We start from the raw sequence: 19,217 nt of genomic DNA, 5'->3' as shown, positions 1-19,217 counted from the left end.
ATTAATAAAAGCATAGTTTCTTAGGAGAAACTTGGCATCCTGGTGTTTTATGATAACTAAATTGAATTCGCTGGATAACTTCTAGGAAAACTGGACAGGAGGCCATGGCAGACAGTGTTGAGTACATGCTCAATAAATTTGCATCCACCTCCCTCCTTCTTAATAGAATCCTGGCTTTGTCCACTCTGCATGGAGTGGTCATGAGCTCCAAGGCAAGCTGACCTCTCCCAGCCTCAGGTGGTGAATCGTGGTTGGTCATGCTACCTCTATTTTTGCTCGGTGGTGGCATGTGATGTGCAATTCTGGTCAATGAGATATTAGGGAAAGTTTCCTGGAGAGTTTTTGGGAAAGTCTTCCTTACTTTTTAAAGGGAATTAAAAAAGAGTGTTAATCCCTATTTTTGCCTCTGGACATTGTCATTTGCATGTAATACCCAAAACTCTGGCAGCTGTCTTGGTTATATGAGTAGAACCAGCCTAAGAGGATACTCTGAAGATGGCAGAATTGGGTGGGGGTGGGGGGGAAGGTTGGCCCTGGGGTGATCTCTGAGATGCTAAATTAACCAAACTCAAGACTGCCATTTCTTAGAGCATCTCTTGCTATGTGACAAAAGACATTTTTTCTTAGAGCTTAAGCCACTTTTGGTTAGATTTTCTTTATTTGCTTCCCAAAGAATCCTAAATGATGGAGAGTTTGGTTTTGGTACCCCTCTATCCTTTTTCTGAGCCCTTGGCCCAAGCTTCCTTCTCTCTGTTCCTCTTCCCAAACATTTGCACATCTTTCACCAGTCTGCTGTCAGAAAATGATCTGATCAGTTCATTCACACTACACTACACCTGCCTGATAAGATAAAGTATTCTGTCTCCAAAGGGTATTTACATCATAGGCAGAAGGAAGAACTCTCTGGATTTAAAATTTCAGATCATAAAGCTTGAGCTTGTTTTGGGCCGGGGCCCCTTTTGAAATTATTATTTCTTAATTATTTCTGAAATTATTTTGTGTATGAGACTGCCTAGTGAAGAAGCCGGCTCTGGTTGAAAGTAGCAAAAGCCTGAAATATTTTCAATGGGAAAAACGCTTCTCCAGTACAAGCAGTGCTAGAGTAAGACTGCTCTGGTCTTTACTGTATCCCCAAGGGCCTGACGTGGGGCTGTGTAACATAGATGTTTCATGTCTACATCTGGAATGCCTTTCCATTCAGTTTTCAAAAGAAAGAATTATAATAGTGAAATTCCAAACCATCATTCTTACCCACGGGCACAAATACAACCTGATTCTTCAGGGTGATGACAGAAAGGCAATTCAGGTGTTTATCCTGTGGTTTGTGAGTGACCTGAATTTTCTAGAAGTAAGAGCTTTGCTTCACCTACCATCACTTCCATGTCATCTTAGTATCCTCCCCACCAAATCTAATAACATCATGGACATTTTATTAATTATGTGAATTTTAAAAATCTGATGCATAAGTTTTGAGACACAGGCTGTGGAATTGGAATTGATCTAGCATCATGGAAATTGCTCTGCCCAGTTTAAGGAGGTCATGAGTAGGGGCCAAGGAAAGAGGGAAAATATCCCTATGAAATATTCCTCTACAACCCAGAACTACCTGCACTCATATTAGATATTGAATATATATTTCAGATTTGTACATGTTTCCCTCATTTCCTTCTCCTACAGTAATAGCTTGAGTTGGTTTGGATCTTCGTTTCAAAACTTAATTTTTCTCTTTCTTGACACCAGTGTAATTTTGATATGTTTTATTACATATTTCAAATCACTGCTAACATACAAATGAAATTAAATTTAAATGATCTTTACCTGGCTCTGCCATGGACCGAGGTTCTAAAAGAAAAAAAGAATTAAAAGATTCTGAGCATTTATTTTACTGAGAGGTGATATTTTCATCAGAAGCTTCCTGTAGAGTTTCATAGTTTCTTGCTTACTCATGAGTGATTTGACAAGGCTAATCTGTAAAAGTTAAGTAAAATGACTGAAGAACCAGTGACTATGACAGGAACAGGATAGTTGTCACAGAAGGGCAGCAAGAGCGCTGTTGACTAAAGGAGGTGGCTGTACCTTGGGACACACCAGGATTCCACTTGAGATACATAAACCTTAGGTGAGGAAAAGTTACTGAATTAGCTGGAACTCAGGAATGACTTATTTTTATTGTACCCATCCAGCCTACTTGGAAAAAAAGTTTGTGAAGACTGAGAGATCCTTCTTGGCTCTAGGCTCTCACATCCTAATATAATGCGGAATATACCTCTTGCTCTAAGTTTTCTAATATTGAGTCCTAGGAATAGATGACAGGTTCCTCAGGTGCAGGTTCTTTATCTTAAAATTCTTTGGCATTCTTGAAAGTGCCCTCACGGGACTGAAAACAGGTGCTCAGTGAATGTTTATGGAATTGCAGGCACTCAGAAAGTAGTTGTTAAACTTAGTTATAATCTTCTACACTGATAGAACTATTTTTTTTCTCAGCTTGAATGGTATTTGGAATATATTATTGTTGCTGATCTGCTATTAGACCTGATAAGTATTGGTTCATATTTCATACCAATCCAAGTACTACTATTTTGTGATAGGCAGAAACAAATTAACAAAAAAGCAAATAAATTTCAACTTCAGTTGTTAAGTTATAAAAATAAATAAATGTGTAATAAATAAATTTATAAAAATTAATTATCAGGAAAATAATCTGAAAGCATCAACTTACTTTTCTGTAAAATTCTAAAATCTGGGGAATCTTCTATCAAGGTCCCTTCTCTATACCACTCAACTTTAGGAGATGGAGCTCCTTTTACTCTGCATTCAAAGACAACCAGCTGACCCTCAGAGGCTGATAAATTCTGTAACATCTGTAATGAGAAGAATATTGTTAGAACCAAAAGTATACATTGTTGGAATCCACTTCCAGTGCTGAGTTTTAGAAAAAGATACCATTGTCTCCATATTTGGATTTTCTCCAAATCTTTTCCATTTCCAGCAGCTTCAGTTCTATGGATGTATTGAATCTATTTTTGAAGACAGAATTATCTGAGCCCATATGAAATTTTTTCCTCGCTGTCTTCTTCCTTTTCTTCTCTGCTGCAGTGCCAGACAAATTTATTGAATACTAGCCCAAAACATTTTGAGGTTTCAAAAATACTAATTTTTGGTAAAGTAATTCTGCTTCATTTAAGAAGATTCCCAAGTGGAATTTGGTTTTCAGAAATAATAACAATTTAAAAAATCTGCAGTGAGTATTCTAGTAGGTGTTTTCAGCATAAGAGTAATTTATTTTTTCCATACAAGAGTGTTCCATAAGGTGGAACATCTCTGTGGCCCAAGTAACTGACTGTTTTCTTGGCTTTGCCTTATCTCTATTCTGTAGTCCTGGAATTGACTTTTATTTTGCTGTTTTGTTTTCCTTATGTGTTCTTTACAGTATAGCCTCAGTGGTCTGTTGAGAGAGATAAACAATGACAGTCTCTGTAAAATCATAGTCACATGTGAAGTCTTAAGTCCTGGTAAAATATGTTGTAATTTTGTGAAGGCATTGTTAAATGCTCTTCCACACTTCCACACACACGCAAAAGTTTACAAAAACCACTTTCCATTGTAAGATATCAGTATGTTCTATAATAGACTCTATGAGAGAATGGAACTCACATTTTTCTTTCACTCATCATGATTTGTGAGCTTAAAGTCAGTCACATTGATTTGTGTAGTTGGTAGTTCAATTGATTATGAGATGCTCTTTTCGCATGTGTGTAGGCTTATTTTTGTTTTTTATTTTGGCCCAAAGATTATAAACATGGAAAGGTTATGATTAACTTCCTTTATAAGTACTGTTAGCAACAAGCCTGCATGGCTTTGTGTTATTACAGTTTGGGGATCTACATTTAGGAAATATTGGCTCTTGCTTCAGAGAAGGGGAAAGCCAATAGTTTTTTTGCTTTTGTCATTCACTCTTACAGATGTATCTTGTGCTTGTTTACAGTTCTTGTCTTAACAATTTACAGTATTTTGTGCATGGCCCTATCATGTTTATGGCATTTGTCTGAGGAATACAGGGGTGGGGATAACCACATGGCTTTAGTTATGGTAGACTTTTACCTCAGAAGGGTGTGTAAGTTGATATTGTGACAGCCAGGGGGCGCTATGGTTCAAAGTTAATGTTTTATCCTTTTTTTTTTTTTTTTTTTTTTTTTTTTTTGCATTCCCAAATTTTTTGCTGAAGTAATTCAGAATGGGACTTGCACAGAGTGGTTTCTGAAGTAATAAGAAACTGTTTGATTAAAAACCTGTTTATTCTTTGTCTATCCCAAAACAATAGCTTTCAGTAACAAGAATGGAATGTTCTCAGTAAGCAGGGAATATCAGTGACTCTTGGGTGTTCCCAGCAAACTGGTGAATATGCCCTCCACCCTGACATCTGAGCAAATTCTTTGCTAAAGTGGCAGTTTGGGGGCCTATTGAAAACTTTAATGGCAGTCAGACACCTCCCTGGGATTCATACATAATGGAGTTTTATTCCTTCTTGAGGCAAACAAATTAGAAAACCAAAGCAAACTTAAAAAAAAAAAAGTGGTGGTGGCCAAAGGGATTGAATAAATGAAATATTTATTTTTTTAATGGGTACATTTTTAAAATGGGTATAAGGGGAATGAGGTCAATCTATACATTCTGACATGGCTTGCAGTTCAGATATATGCGCCAATTCTCAGTCTTACACCAAGGTCCTGCTTGCAAAAGGACCTCTTGAGAGAATATGTTACTCACAGTTGAGATTAACATTAGTTGGTTGTAATTATTCGCTTGACATTGAAGGCTGAGACCTGTGTTGTATTTGAGAGTCCAGCCAAGATACCTGAGATACTACAGTTATAGAATATGCCTGCTAATTGTCTGTGACATGAGATGGAAGCATTCCAGTGCGAGATATCATCAATACTCAGTAAAGGAGTTGCCAAGAGTCATCGTACAAGCCACTTAGAAAAGCTTGCTGAAAGTTATAGTTTGAAGAACAATGATAGTTGTTGTTGCTGAAAACTGTGCTTTCCTACAAAAGTCTCATGAGAAGAAACTGGCCCACGTCAGGTCCAAATCAGTTACACCATATGCACATGGTATAGATGGGGCCATAGTCAACATAGCAGTATGTCTTAGGCTGTTACTAATGGCACATTATATACAGACTTGATCATGCTCATCTAGACTTTCTTGAAGATGAATAAGACATGAAACATTCCCCAGCTAGCAAAGATTAAGTTAGTCTTAACTAGGAATTATGGATCTGAACTAAAATTACTAAAACTAAAATCTACAACCTCCTGAGGTAAACAGTATCCCAAGTGCAAATCTTTCTTGTCATGGTCATCACCATACTGATCACCCGGGAAGATATTCTTTGTAGGGTGACTTGACAACACAGAGTCTTGAGAAGCATGTCTTCCCTGGCCATTTGATATTGGATATTTTCCCCCTCTATTCCTCCTAAAGACACCCTGAAGCCACAAAGCAATTAAAGTTAATAATTCCTTCTTAGCTAAAACAGAAGTTATTCACCACAGAATAAATATTACTATGTGCCTGCCTTGTACAAAGTACTATGCCAGGTGCTGTGTGAGTTGGAATAACACAGTTCTTGTTTAGTAGGTCTATACCCACAAATATAATGCAGGGACATCCTTGAGAAAAGGCATCTATCTCCCTTATTGGTTAAAAGATGTCAGCAACAAGGTTCATATTGTCATTTAATTCTTTTTTTAAAATCTGGTTATTATTTTTGCACCTTGGGAGATGCTGAAAGTGAATGTGTATAGTGCTTTAAGCTGGAGTTGGATCAGAGGAGTTTTTCCTGATTAAGAACTGTTCGATTGAAGACCTTTTTTACCCCTAGATTGTTCAGGGTGCCCAGTGCAACAGTTGAGTCAGAAAAGTCTCTGGAATTATCAGATTGGGAAGAGGGGTCCATGTAATCTTCAGAAATCTGAATCTGACCACCAGCTTGATTATTTCAGGGTTTCCTGCCTCTGCTATTATATAATGAAGTGCCTTTCTTCAAATTCTCACTTCCCCTGCCCCCTTGCACTCTTCAAATTACTGCTGAAGCAGCTGGAGCCAGGCCTGCTGCAGCCTTGAAAGCCCGCCAGAGCAGCTGCTGTTGGAGTGGGAGCAGTGATAGGAGTAAGATTCTAATTTGATCATCTACCTCCCTTCACACTCAAGAAGTGTGAGTACCATTCCCTCCACCCCTCCTAAACAGAGTGAGAGTGTTTTTGATACTGTATAGAGGATGGAGGGTAGTTTATCTCCATAAAATATTTTAAAACATAAGTATCACCTATGAATAGAGTGGTGAACTAGCATTTGGACCCCCAGGCTTCTCTCAAACTCTACCACTGTTTTGCTGGCCAACCCTCCTTTTCATTTTAACCTTCTTTAAAAGGAAGATAATACCAGTACTTCCCTATCACCAAAGGAAGTACAAGGAGTTAAATACAGCTCTGCTTTCTAATCATTGCTTTTTAAAAAAACGGCTTCTTGCCATTATTGGCAAAGAAATGTTTTGTTGGGCAATATGGAAAGTGATTCATAGGGACTGGAATGCCAGAAGTCCCTAAAGAGGTAAATGGACAGGAATAACCTGAACAAACATATGCCAATGATCAGTTATCATGGCTCATGCCACGTGATTACCATCATCAGTGGCTCTGACTCAGAAATTTTCTAATGACACTGGCAGTGACTTTGACCTCAATCCTGCCCTCACTCATGGAAACTAACGCAAGCACACCGTTGCTGATAAGTCCCTTTGGAATCTGAGCCACAGCCTATCCTGGTGCCCTGCGTCTGAACAACTCCGATCCCATTTATGGAGGCAGAAACACACTTCACTTCTCTGATGAGAAAGCCTCATCATAGTTTGGGTCTTTGTACTTAGGACTGTTTTCCCACCATGGATCTAATGTTTTTGGAGATTTATCTAACAAACAAAATATACTAATGACTAATTCATTTCCCCATTTTTGTTTATCAAAGGCATATATATATGTATGTGCACATCACAGCATCTAATTAGAAGGAAGTAATCAGTCACCACACAGAAGCAGCTAAACTTGTTGCTAACCAAGTCCACGAAAATTAAATGTGAAGAATAAGTGTTAAAGTTCTATTGGACTTTTTTGGAATAATAAAAATGGCTTTGGACCTATTATAACCTTTAGGGACTTCTATATAGATATTGGAGATAGCCTTCAAGGTGCTTGGGAGAGACAGAAAAGTTAACAGCTTTATCATTGTGCTAAATAGTGTACCAAGGTATGTGCCAGGCTATACAGATGCAGGCAAGACAGAGCACCCAAAAAGATCTGAAAGTGAGTAGAGGGATATGAGGATACCTCTCTGGTGTCTGGAGAAGAGAGGAGGAGACTTCAGTTGGGGACTGGATATAAATTATTCTGTGGTTTAGTTGCCTTTGAAGAGTCAGCACTGTCTGACAAAGAGTGTGACAAATGGGTAAGACAAAGTACCTGATTTCTGGGCACGTAAAGCTCTGTTTTAAGCCTAGGTGACTTAGCAGTGAACTAAGAGACAATTAGAGGTAGCTCTGTTAGCTATGTTACACACACACACACACGCATACACGCATAAAGGTCCACTTATAACTCTTCATCAAAGTCTGTTATTCAAGTCAAAACATGTTGCTTTCCTACTTCGAGTCTTTGAAAATAGCAAAACTTAAATTCCAAAAGCAGGTTACAAGAAACAACAAACCTGAAAAATTGAGAGGCCATCTTGTTTCACATAAACATGTTCGCTGACCTGATACGGTTATGGATAAACATGTCTCACTGTAGACTCTGCTTGATTTTGGAAAACCATCTTGGTTGAGCTAATGGTGGAACTTCCCTAAAATGGATGTTTCTGTGGAAATTGTGGGTTTAGCTCTTCCTTTAGGATCTGTGCTCATCAGAAAAGACACCATTTTTGCCATTTTGTGCTAAACCACAATTTTTTAGCCCCAGGACTGATTGACAGTTTGGGCTGAATAATTCTTTGTTGCCAGCGGCTGTCATCCTTTGTATTGCAGGATGTTCAACAGTATCTCTGAATGCCAGCAGCATAACCCCTAGTTGTGACAATCAAAAATGTCTCCAGACATTGACAAATGTCCCTTGGTGGACAAAATTAACCCTGATTGAGAGCCATTGCTTTAAACTAAAGCACACTTCTGAGAGGCTAAAATCTCTTTGGGCTTAAGTTTGGTATTCATACAAAGGATAAACTGTAAATGCAGGCGTAGATTCCATCCATGTGGTCTTTATAACACCAAAACAAATCCAATGTGACTCAGTTTTTCCCCTTTGAATTTATTGTCTTGGGCATTATGTAAACAAAATCTATATTATATAAGGGAAAGAACAATAGACAGGATTGGGAGAGCTTGTTTCTAGTCCTGATTCTGCCACTAACTAGTTCTGTGATGTTGGGTAAATTGCTTAATCTCTCTGGCCCTCCCTTGTTTTGTTTTTATTTGTAAATGACAGTACCTGAGGAAAATTTCCAGTTCCAAATACAAAGATTATGAAACTCAGAATCTGATGCCACCACAATAGTTGATACCATGGATTAGAAAAAGAAAGCTCTTTGTTCTCAAGTGAGGCTTTATGTTAAGCCTCCTAGGAGCATTTTACTCCATCTCCTTGGGCACCAAAGACATCTGGAGAAACCTTTGGAGTTGTAAGTGCCTAGAAATGTATCACCTGACCCCTCGGTGTGGCTGCTGTATTTGACAGCAGTTGGGTGGCCGTAGAGATCAATGTGGTGAGTGAGGATGGCATTTCCTTTGTCTGTTACACAAACTGTTATTAGAAATCTGGAACCTGAAGTGACATGGTAACAACTACCAAAAAACCCCGAAACCCTAAACTATACTTATAAAAGATCCAAGTCCTGAGATAAAGTCAGTAAATTTTGGACCCTACAACTTTGAGTATTGTGGTGTGTTTAATGCCATGACAAAAAGAAGTAACATTTTGATTACCTTTGTAAACACAGGAGCTGCAATGATAGGTTTTCCATCCAATCCTTGCAGATAGTTGGTAGGGCTCTGACTCTGTTAGAGAGGAACCAACAATAGACTGTCACTAGGATGATCAAATAGGTAGGTAGATAGATGATAGATAGATACAGCAAATCTACAGAATTCGGTGTATGAAATTTAGATTAGTTAACCAAAGACTGACATTTTCTAAGTCTATAAATCACAGACTTCACATTTTTGCTGAACTGATTGTGTTTCTTTCTAGGTGATGGTGGCTGTAAATATGTGCTGCCCATCCCCACCCCCTCACACATAGAGCTATGTAATGAACCCTCACTTCCAGAAGAGGTTCCATAGACGCCCTGAGGCTCTACAGATCACAGTTTGAGAACTACTGGATTAGAACTAAAATGTGACCCCTCTGCATTGCTAAATGATTAGGTAAGTAATTCTCCTTAAATTTTTAAGAGGTTGTAGATCTTTATATATATATCAATATTTGTATTTAAGTATATCAATGACACATTACAAATATATTTAGATTAGTATGATTTTTGTATTTTTAAAGTATATGCATAATATATGTATATGTGTATATATATACATACATACATACATATATATATGCATAGAAGATGTCCAGAACTATCTGCTAGAAACTAACAGGAGGTACCTCCATCCAATGAGTTGGGGCAGAGGAGTAGAACCTTGATTAAAGATTTTACTTAATATACTTTCTGTATTTTTAAAATGTTTTTACAGCAAGCATGTACTATTATCATTATTATTATCATCATCATCGTTAACTTGAAGGATGAGAGCCTTTGATGTTTTCTAAAAATTAATTTCATGGTTGCTCTATCTTAGAAAGTAAAAAATTTTTTATAGTTCCATGAAACTGAGTATCATGATACAGTGTCTTGGGCGAGTGTAAGAGCTGGCAGCTCATTGTATATGTAATCAATGCACTTCATGAAGCTGGAATATCAGAGACTAATTTGTAGGGTGTTTTTTCCTGTGAAATTTGTCTATTAAGTTAGAAAATATGTTCCCAAAGCCAGGGGAACCACTGATATCATACATCAGAAGTACAAAATGATTATCATGATTGTAGAAGCATGTTGCCCAAGAGCATTATGAAGCTGCAACAGAGGAGGACACGCTCATGCCATACAAGATAGTCATGGTCACAGTGCCTGCCTATCACTGTCCATAGCACTTGTGTTTTACTTTGACTCTTGTACCTGCTGGATGGTTGACACACTGGGATGGGCCACCACATGCTGGGCTTGGGGTGCTGCTGAAGGAATGGCTGCAGAAGTAGTGGGAGGGGATGACACCTCTTTTGGCTTCTGGATTCTGAGAAATGATTAAAATACACATTATAGAACAGACCTGTCATTGTCGTGAAAACTCTTTCAGCAAAGCTTTCAGCACTGCTTACAGAAATCTTTGTTCACTGATGTTGCACAAACATTTACTGAGGGTTTCTTTGCTACACACTTTGTTAGGCAATGTAAACATGAAAATAAAACCTCAGTTCTGTCCTTGAGTTCCCTGCATGTTTGCAGCTAATTGAGATTCAAGACAAGTGCTGTGACAGAGTATGTGCAAAAAATTTTTTGGGATTTGTTTTGTTGTTGCCCTCTGTATTTTTCCTCCTACCCTATTTCAGGTAAGGGGCCAGGCTTTATAAATCTTTGCTTCTGGGATTTTGGCACGGCGAAAAGCAGAAATAGCCTGAGTCAACAAGCTCTTCAGGTTTATGCAAATTAAACTAGAGAGATTGTTTGACAGGCAGGAGAACCAGGAAATACTCTTGAAAACGCTGCAGAAGGGAGTTTATTTTAGTTTTGTTTTGGAGAAGAGAGCGGTCCATGGGTCTTGCCAGAGAACCTGACAAGAGGGAGAACCTGACAAGAGGGAGAACCTGACAAGAGGGAGAACCTGAGTCCATAGGCGATGGCAACCCTTTGGTTAAAGGCTTCCACTCTTGCTAAAGGTATCAGTATCCAAGCATGTCAGGAAGGGAAAAAGCGCTAGATTTGAAGGGACCTTGAAGTCTGGGACATGGGCCTCTTACCCTTAAACCTGTGAGGATAGATGACCCATGACAGGATGGGCTTCTCTTATGTTAGATGTTACCTCCCCTGCCTCATCTCTAAAATGCGAAACTAATAATTCTCACCTCATAGGGTTTTTGTGAGGGTTAAATAAGATAATTCATGTAAGAGGCTTAGAGCAGTATTTAATATCAAGCTATATCTATATCTGTGTCTCTGTCTTTATGTTTGTATCCCAGGGATCTTTGCACAACTGTGGAGGGGAAAAGGGACACACAGTAATGACTGATGGAATTTTTTCCCCAGAGCTAGGGAGGATAGGTTCTCAGGGCAGAATTATGTGATGATGTAGAGGCTGTCAGTGTTCCTGAAGCATCTGTTTTCTTCTTCTACGTTAACAGAATCCCTGATTTCTTTACATGGCTGCTCCAAATAAAGACTGCATTTCCCATCTGTCATCTAAGCTAGCTGTGGCCAAATGACTATTTTCTGGTCATGGGATATGAAGGATAGTGATGTATGTGATTTAAGAGAGATGACCTTAAAAGGTGGGTAGGGCATGTCCTTTATCCCTCCAATTTTAGACTAAGAAGATGAAGTCACATCTTAGAATGAGACGAAGCAGAAAGCTGAAAGCAGACTGGAACCCAGTGGAATGTGGAGCTGTTTTACCAGCCAAATTCATATTTTTATGTAAATGAGAAAAATATTTGTCTTATTTAAGTTATTGTTATTTTGGTTCTCTGTTACACACACGTGGAGCTAAATCCTGACTACTACAAGTAGATTACAAATGAGCTATTTCTTTCTTATTTAAGTTTGTATATCAAATTCATATCCATTAGGTTTGCAATCTGTGTTATGAGAGTTCTGAGGAAGGAGTGATGAATGTGCAGTGGAGGAGGAGTTTAGTGTAGAACTTGACTCGGTTTTGAAGGATAAATAAGAGTTTGCCAGGTAGAAGAGATAGGGCACTCCTAGCAAAGCGAACAGCTTGAACAAAGGAATGAAAATGAACCGCACATTGTTTGAGTGAGATGGCAGCAGTGCAGAGAGCCTGAGGTGGAATGAGGAGATGGAGAAGGAGAGGGCAGGAAAGCACGGTTGACACTCTATTGAATAAAGCTTTGTGTGCCATGTTAGGATTTTTTAAAATGTTGTTTTTGGTTTTGTGTTTGATTTTTATTTTCCCGTAAATAATGATTTTTTTTTAAGTCAGGGAAATAAGATTAGAATTATCTTTTAGAGAGTAACTGGTTGCAGTCTGGAAACTGGAAAAGAGAGAAAAAGGTTGGAGCATCTGTGAGGGGGAGACTGGTGTAAAGAGGTAGGAAAGAACTGAAGACATGAGGTTGATAAGGAAGCGAGTTAAAGAGAGAAATCGTTTACTCTGGTTATGAATTTTCATATGTGCACAGAAGATAAAGGCAGATTACCATTCTAAGGTAGGCATACCTAAAGGATTTTGAATAAGATGTTTTTTCTGCCATTAAAAGAGGTTGCCTCTGTAGGGGAGGGCAGGATATGCAAACACAGTTAACAGCGCTTTAGCCAGACTTCCAAATATTGCTATCTGTTTCAAGTAATCTCAAGGGATGGCTGTTGTGTCTGTTTCCAGTTCCCATGCCTTCTGTCCACAGCCTTCTCTGCCTGAAATACCTTTTCCCCTTGTTTGGGGATGTCTACCTACTGTTGTTTTAAGACTCAGCTCAAGGTCACTAACTCTGCTAAGCCTTTTCTGATCTCTCTTTCCCTTTTCAACCAATAAAGAGTCTTTGTGCCAAGTCCTTAACACCCTACACATGGTTATATCACAGTCTATTACACTTTATTACTCTCACTGTTTGTATGTATGCTATACATCTTTTGCTATATTTGCTATGCATATGTTTCCCTCTGCTAGGCTGTGGAAGGCAGGAAGCATCTGATTTTTCTTAGTATCCCGTGTGTCTAGTGAAGTGCCTGGTGTAGAGTAGGTGCTTAACCAATGGTTGTGGAAAGTAATAGTGGATAGATGTAACTTTTTCAGTACTCAATACAATTGTTTAGCAAAAAGATGTTATGACTTGCCCAGGTCACTCGTATATGTAATTTAGGATCACCAGATTGTGTGTTATTGTGGGTACTATTTTTAGTCAGAAAACATGAATTTTTTTGAAACACTGAGTTATTAGGATTTTACTCTGTAGATTGAAGTATGATATTTCTTGGGTGATATTTCATTTTTCAAATGTTGGGAATGTTAAAATTAATCTTTTAAGCAAGAGAAGCAAAAGACATAGTGTTTTTTGTCCAGCTCCACCCAATTTTTTTTTTTTTTTGAGGTTGTGCCCTGGAGCCACCCTCTTCAAGTTCTCCTAAACAGTTAGCAACTCTGAGGATGCTAAGGCTGTAAGATAGAAAATTAGAATTACCGATTCATCTCGTCCTTATTAGGGTCCCCTTCTGAGTCAGAAGAAGAAACCCCTGGAAAAATAAAAACAAGACATGTAATTTTTAAGATAGTTTCTTAAACTGGTTTCTAGGCGCTTGAGGACCTATAGAATTTTAGACCTAGAAATAAATTCAGTGATTCCCTAAACTAACATCCAATTTACAGATAAGAAAATAGACCACAAGTAGTTGAAGTATTTGCTCAGGCCACATGGCTAGTTAGTGACAGAGTTCAAATTAACTGGCCCAAATTCCAAATGCTCTTGTACATAAAACACCTGCTGATGCCTTTAGACTAACAGAGGAGACTTTATGGAAATTTGTGGTGTCCATAAATCCTCTTGCTCTTGGCCTACACACATTAAATAAAAGAAGGGATTACATTGGATTCCAAACATTGTAGGTGTAGGTGGATGCTCTTCCGCCCAGCCCTAATATTAACAAGTCACACTTCATCTTGGGAGTGGGGGTGTTTGGGGCTCTGTTGCCACAAATCTAAAAAAAAATCAGCAATCCAATCTCAGCACTGTTAGCAGAGTTTTGATCCCAGATTTACTTCTCAAGATAGTGAATTCCAGGAAGATGTAACAGAGCTAAATCTGGAAGTATTTATTGTACCCCCAAAATTTGAGGATGAAAACATGTAACACACTTCTATTCATTCATTATTCATTATTATTATCATTATCCATACATCTATTCAATAAATGTTTATTAAATACCCACTGTGTACTTTGTACTACATAAGGTATTGGAGATATAAAGGAGACAGTTCCAGTCTTTATACCATAATAATACAATATTTAAGTGCTAAAAGCAAGGCATCCATAAAGTATTATAGATAATAAAAGTACTAAAGAATGGTTCACAGAAAAATCTCAAGAGGATGTGTGATAAATAGGAACAAAACCTTAGGTCAACATATAAGGTACATAATTTGATTTCTTCCCAAAATACGTTTGTTGCTGATATAAATGCCTTTCCAAGTCTCCCAAATGGTTGTCCTTCTTCTACCCTTGAAAACTGTGGTATATTTTCAGCCAAGAGCCAGAGTGACCTTGTTAAAAGCTAAGGCAGATCATGTCACATCTCTGCTTAGAATCCTCCAAAGCTTACCTTCTCTTTCAGAGTAAAAGCCAGGTGCTTGCAATGACCTACGAAGACCTACATGATCTGCTCACCTACCTCTTCCCACCTCTACCCCATCTTGAATTTCTGACCTCACCTGTTACTTTCTTCCTTGTTTGCTCCACATGGCCACATTGGCTCATCTCTGTACCGTAAGACAGGCACACTTCTACTTCAGGGCCACTGCACTTGCTGAATTCTCTGCCTAAAGTGTTTTCCCTTGAATATCTTGTGGCTCACTCCTTCACTTCCTTCAGTTCTTCATTTCAGTGTCACTGGGTGAGTGAGATCTTCACTGACCACCCTGTCTAGAATGTAGCCTATACACACACACACACACACACACACACACACACACACACATACACATGCATACACATACCTTCTATCCCTTTTTCTTGCTTTCTGCCTTTTTTATAGTGCTCATATATACTGTGAGACAATAGAAAACATATATTTTGGTCTCTGCCCCTGGTTCCTGGCACAGAGTTTCTAAAACCCTTATGATTTACTAAGTGATTGATAATTAGCATCTCTTGTTCAAATATTTGTCTTTGACCCTGTCCCTGACACTGGGCTCCTAAAATGCTAGTAAATTCCCAAGTGATGAGAACACTAAGAGCATCCTTTGTTCTAATGAGGTGACTCTGGACGGCTCCTGGGTAGGGGCTGGTCACTCAAAAGACCAAGCCATGACTAGAAGCTTGGAATTTTCAGCCCCACCTCCTCATACTCCAGAGAGGGGAGAAGGGCAACAAATGGAGTTAATAGTTGATCATGGCTGTGTGAGGACACTTCCATAAAATCACAATAGTGTGGGGATTTGAGAGCTTCTAGGTTGATGAACACAACCACACTGGGGCGAGGGTGACACTCCCTAGCTCTGTGGGGACAGAACTCCTGTGCTCAGAACCCTCCCAGACCTCGCCCTATATATCTCTTCATCTGGTTGTTCATCTGTGTTATTACACCCTTTAGTAAACTGGTAAATGTAAATAAGTGTTTCCCTGAGTTCTGTGAGCAACTCTAGCAAATTAATTGAATTCAAGGGGGGGTTTGTGAGAACCTCCCAATTTGTAGCCAAGTCAGAAGTTGTGGGTAATCTGGGACCTATTACTTGTGATTGGCATCGGAAGTGGGGTGGGAGCAGTCTTGTAGGACTGAGCCCGTCACTTGTTGAATCTGACACTATCTCCTGGTAGATGGTCAGAACAGAGTTAAATTGTAGGACGCCAGACTGGTGTCATGGAGAATTGCTTGTTGGTGGTGTGAGAACCACTTCCCCTACCACACACACAGATTGAAATTGGTGATCGGAACCATTTCATGTACCTATCACATTATATATTTTATTTATTTACCTCATTTATTTTTTGTCTCTCCAATTATGATGCAAACTCCTTCTGTCCATAAACTTAGGAATTTTGCCTATTTGGTTCACTGCTATTATCCCCACTGAAGAGTAGGTGGAAGATAGGCCCTCAATAAATATTTATTTATTATAACTATATATCTTACTAGTAAGTGCTGTGCTCCAGGAGTATTTTACTTTACCTTCTATGTAAATCTCAGCAGAAGTTGAATCTGTCCCATAGATGTTAGAAGCAAAGCAGGAATAGCGTCCTGTGTCCTCTTCAAAGGCTTCAGCAATGGTCAGTGAGTGCAGATTTCCTGCCTGGACAATATGAATGTCTGGGGAATTTTCAAGCTCCTTGCCTTCACAGTACCACCTACAGGGAAGAATATTGGCATGACTAAAATGTGAGAATTGATAACATAAATGGCTCCAGATGTTTCCTAAGAAGAAAATTGTGACAAATTTACAGTCAAAACATTAAACAAGCCAATATTATGGTGTAATTTCATTGTAACAATGAGAGGAGCTGACAGTATTTAAATCACAGTGATGCTTTATTCAGGAAATTAGAAAGCAGCTCCTATTGAGACTGCTATGACTGAGAGAAGATGGATGAGACAGCAAATACAGCCACGGAGAGCAGGGTTTTTTTGCTGTGGAACTTGGCTTCTTCTAAACAGACTTACTGCTTTCTATAGTTTACGTTTAAGTAAGTGCTACTTTAGCTTGTTTGGAGATAATCTAAGGGATATTAAAGGTTTGTGAAGTTGAAGTTGAGCACTCATTCCCTACTATAAATTGCCTCGGACCTAGCTAAATGAAAATTATTTTATTCTGTTATTTGAGTCATCAGAGTAAAGGAGATGGGCCATGTTTTCCCAAGAGTGGCCCAAATCTGGCAAATAACTTAGATTAAGTATATTTTTATGGGTTATGTATTTTATTATAATCGTATATGGTTGACATTAGAAATTTTCATTACAATACAGTTTTTTTGCCAAAAGTTTACACAAAATAATGCCTAAAATAATGTTTTAAATGTGAAGGTGCATAATAAGAGAAAAAGACATTAAAATTAAATGAAAATATGATCTCTCATGTAACAGACTGGCAAGTCTCAAGTTTACCATTCTCATACATTGCTAGTGGGAATGTAAAATGGTACAACCCCTGTGAAAGGAATATGGCATTATCTGCCAAAATTACAGATGCATTTGTCCTTTGACCCAACAATCCCAGTTGTAGGAATCTATCACGTAGATAAACTTGCATAAATACAAAATGACAAAAGTACAGGTTACTCATTCAAAGAGCAGAAGATTTAAAATAACCCAGTGTCCATCACTAGGAGACTGATGGAATAAACTGTGGTACAGCCACATAATAGAGCACTATGCAGTGCTGAAAAGCATGTGAAAGATCACTATGTACTAATATGGAAAGAACCCCAAGATATATAGTTAAAATTTTAACAATAAGGCACAAAATAGTGCTTGTAGATTGTTAGCTTTTGTATCAGAAATGTGGGTTCTATGGGTTGAATTTCCTCCTCTCCAAAATATATGTGGAAGTCCTAACCTCCACCCAGCACTTGGGAATATGACCTTATTTGGAAATAGGGTCTTTGCAGATATAATCAAGTTGTGATGAAGTTGTTACGGAGGGCCCTAGTCCAATATGAATGAGGTTCCTTAAGAAAAGTAAAACCTTATGTGAAGACACAGACACACAGGGAAAATGGCATGATAACACAGGCAGAGATTGGAGAGATGCAGCTGCAAGCCAAGGAGGGCCAAGGACTGACAGCCACCACTGGAAGCCGGAAGACACAAGGAAGGAGTTTACCCAGCATCTCAGAGGGAGCACAACCCTGCTGACACGTTGGTTCTGGACACTCAGACTCCAGAACTGTGAGACAGTATATTTCTGTTATAAGCCATCCAGTTTATGGTACTTTGTAATAGTAGCCCTAGGAAACTAACACAGAGGGTGAGAAACAAGATATAGTCATGTCTGCATAAAGAAAACTGGACAGAATGAAATGAAAATCAAAGTGGCTACCTGTTGGGGTGAGGGGAAATAAGATGGAAGAAGACAGGTAGAAAAGAGATGCCTCAGTGTACCCCTTTTTATAATTGTTTTCATTTTTTTGAAGTAATAATTGTTAATCAACATCATAATAGAAAGTAATTAGGTGGGGAGTTGTTACCATTATACAATGTCAAAAATTAAGGAGTCCTGGCAATTGCTAATCTTTCTTATAATTTCAGATCTAACCACTCTGTGTTTTAACCCCTCCCTCCCACCATTTATAAAGCAACATTCTAAAGCACATTTAAGAAAGCTCACCTATTCAACAACTTCCGAAGAGTCAGGCTTTTGTCTGCTGTTCCATAAATATGTCATATTCACCCCTACATTCAAACCTCTGCTCATGTGAGATTCTCTGAGATTCTCTTCCTTGCCTTTCAGCTACTGCAAATACAACTCATCCATCAGTTTGGCTCAGATACCACCTCCTACATGAAGCACCTTTTACCGTCAATTCTCAACGATTGTTACTTTACTTTTTTTTTTTTTTAACCTATATTATGTCATGCAAGGCTTGATTATACACTGTATTTTATTAGTCTCTATTTGGGGAATTTGTCTTGTCTTACCAATTTCACTAAATTGTAAGTTCTTTGAAGATGGGGATGGTGCCTTACAAGCTCGTGCAGCATCCACACTGCCTAGTACAGTTCTCTTATATTCTCTCTTCCACATACTCCTCTGCATCTTATCTCATCCCATAGTTTCAGTTATCACCTCTGTTTGGGCTAACATCCAAACCTGCTGTTCTGCTCTGACTTCTGGATCCCTTCTCCCATCATTCTCCCTTCACTATGTTCCAACCACATTGGTCTTTTTTTCTATTCTGTGAACACATTAAGCTATTCTCTATATTAGGATTCTTGTACTTCCTGACATCTCATCCCCCAGTCTTTATAAAAATAGGCCCTTCTCATCAGTCAGGCCTAGCTCAAATGTCACCTCCTCAGAGAGGCCATCCCTGGTCCTCTTCCTAATGTAACTTCTTTATGCTCAGACACTATCACCTTATCCTCTTGTTCTCTTCACAGCATTTGTTATTATCTGAAATTATTTTATGTACTTGCTTACTTTGTTATTGTTTGTTCCCCATACTGTATTGTAAAGTCCA

At 38.6% G+C, this 19,217-nt stretch overlaps 1 protein-coding gene and 1 long non-coding RNA gene across 11 annotated transcripts in view; one reads left to right on the top strand and one right to left on the bottom strand.

The window, feature by feature from the left end:
- MYPN (myopalladin) overlaps positions 1–19,217 on the bottom strand; it is a 91,353-nt gene that overhangs the window by 36,391 nt on the left and 35,745 nt on the right. For all 8 annotated transcript variants that reach the window (XR_012510275.1, XR_012510276.1, XR_012510277.1 and 5 more), the window contains 6 exons: positions 16,213–16,388; positions 13,512–13,563; positions 10,279–10,393; positions 9,035–9,106; positions 2,720–2,861; positions 1,819–1,842 (listed from right to left, as the gene is read on the bottom strand). Coding sequence is in view for 3 of the 8 variants with exons in the window: in XM_045514245.2 (XP_045370201.2) it covers positions 1,819–1,842; positions 2,720–2,861; positions 9,035–9,106; positions 10,279–10,393; positions 13,512–13,563; positions 16,213–16,388 (581 nt within the window). In the remaining 5 variants the exon portion in view is untranslated. The remainder of the gene's footprint in view (positions 1–1,818; positions 1,843–2,719; positions 2,862–9,034; positions 9,107–10,278; positions 10,394–13,511; positions 13,564–16,212; positions 16,389–19,217) is intronic.
- LOC123615875 (uncharacterized) overlaps positions 1–19,217 on the top strand; it is a 48,479-nt gene that overhangs the window by 27,276 nt on the left and 1,986 nt on the right. Inside the window, exons 3-4 of one of the 3 annotated variants that reach the window (XR_012510280.1) lie at positions 9,300–9,475; positions 18,488–18,616. This is a non-coding gene — a long non-coding RNA (uncharacterized LOC123615875). Of the gene's footprint in view, positions 1–9,299; positions 9,476–11,498; positions 11,631–18,487; positions 18,617–19,217 lie in introns of those variants that run through there. The other 2 variants (XR_012510281.1, XR_012510282.1) reach the window with 2 other exon arrangements.

The sequence above is a fragment of the Camelus bactrianus genome, chromosome 11 (genome assembly GCF_048773025.1).
Source record: "Camelus bactrianus isolate YW-2024 breed Bactrian camel chromosome 11, ASM4877302v1, whole genome shotgun sequence".
Lineage (NCBI taxonomy): Eukaryota > Metazoa > Chordata > Mammalia > Artiodactyla > Camelidae > Camelus > Camelus bactrianus.
Note: the sequence above shows the minus strand (reverse complement) of the source record. Positions and strands in the feature narration are given on the sequence as shown.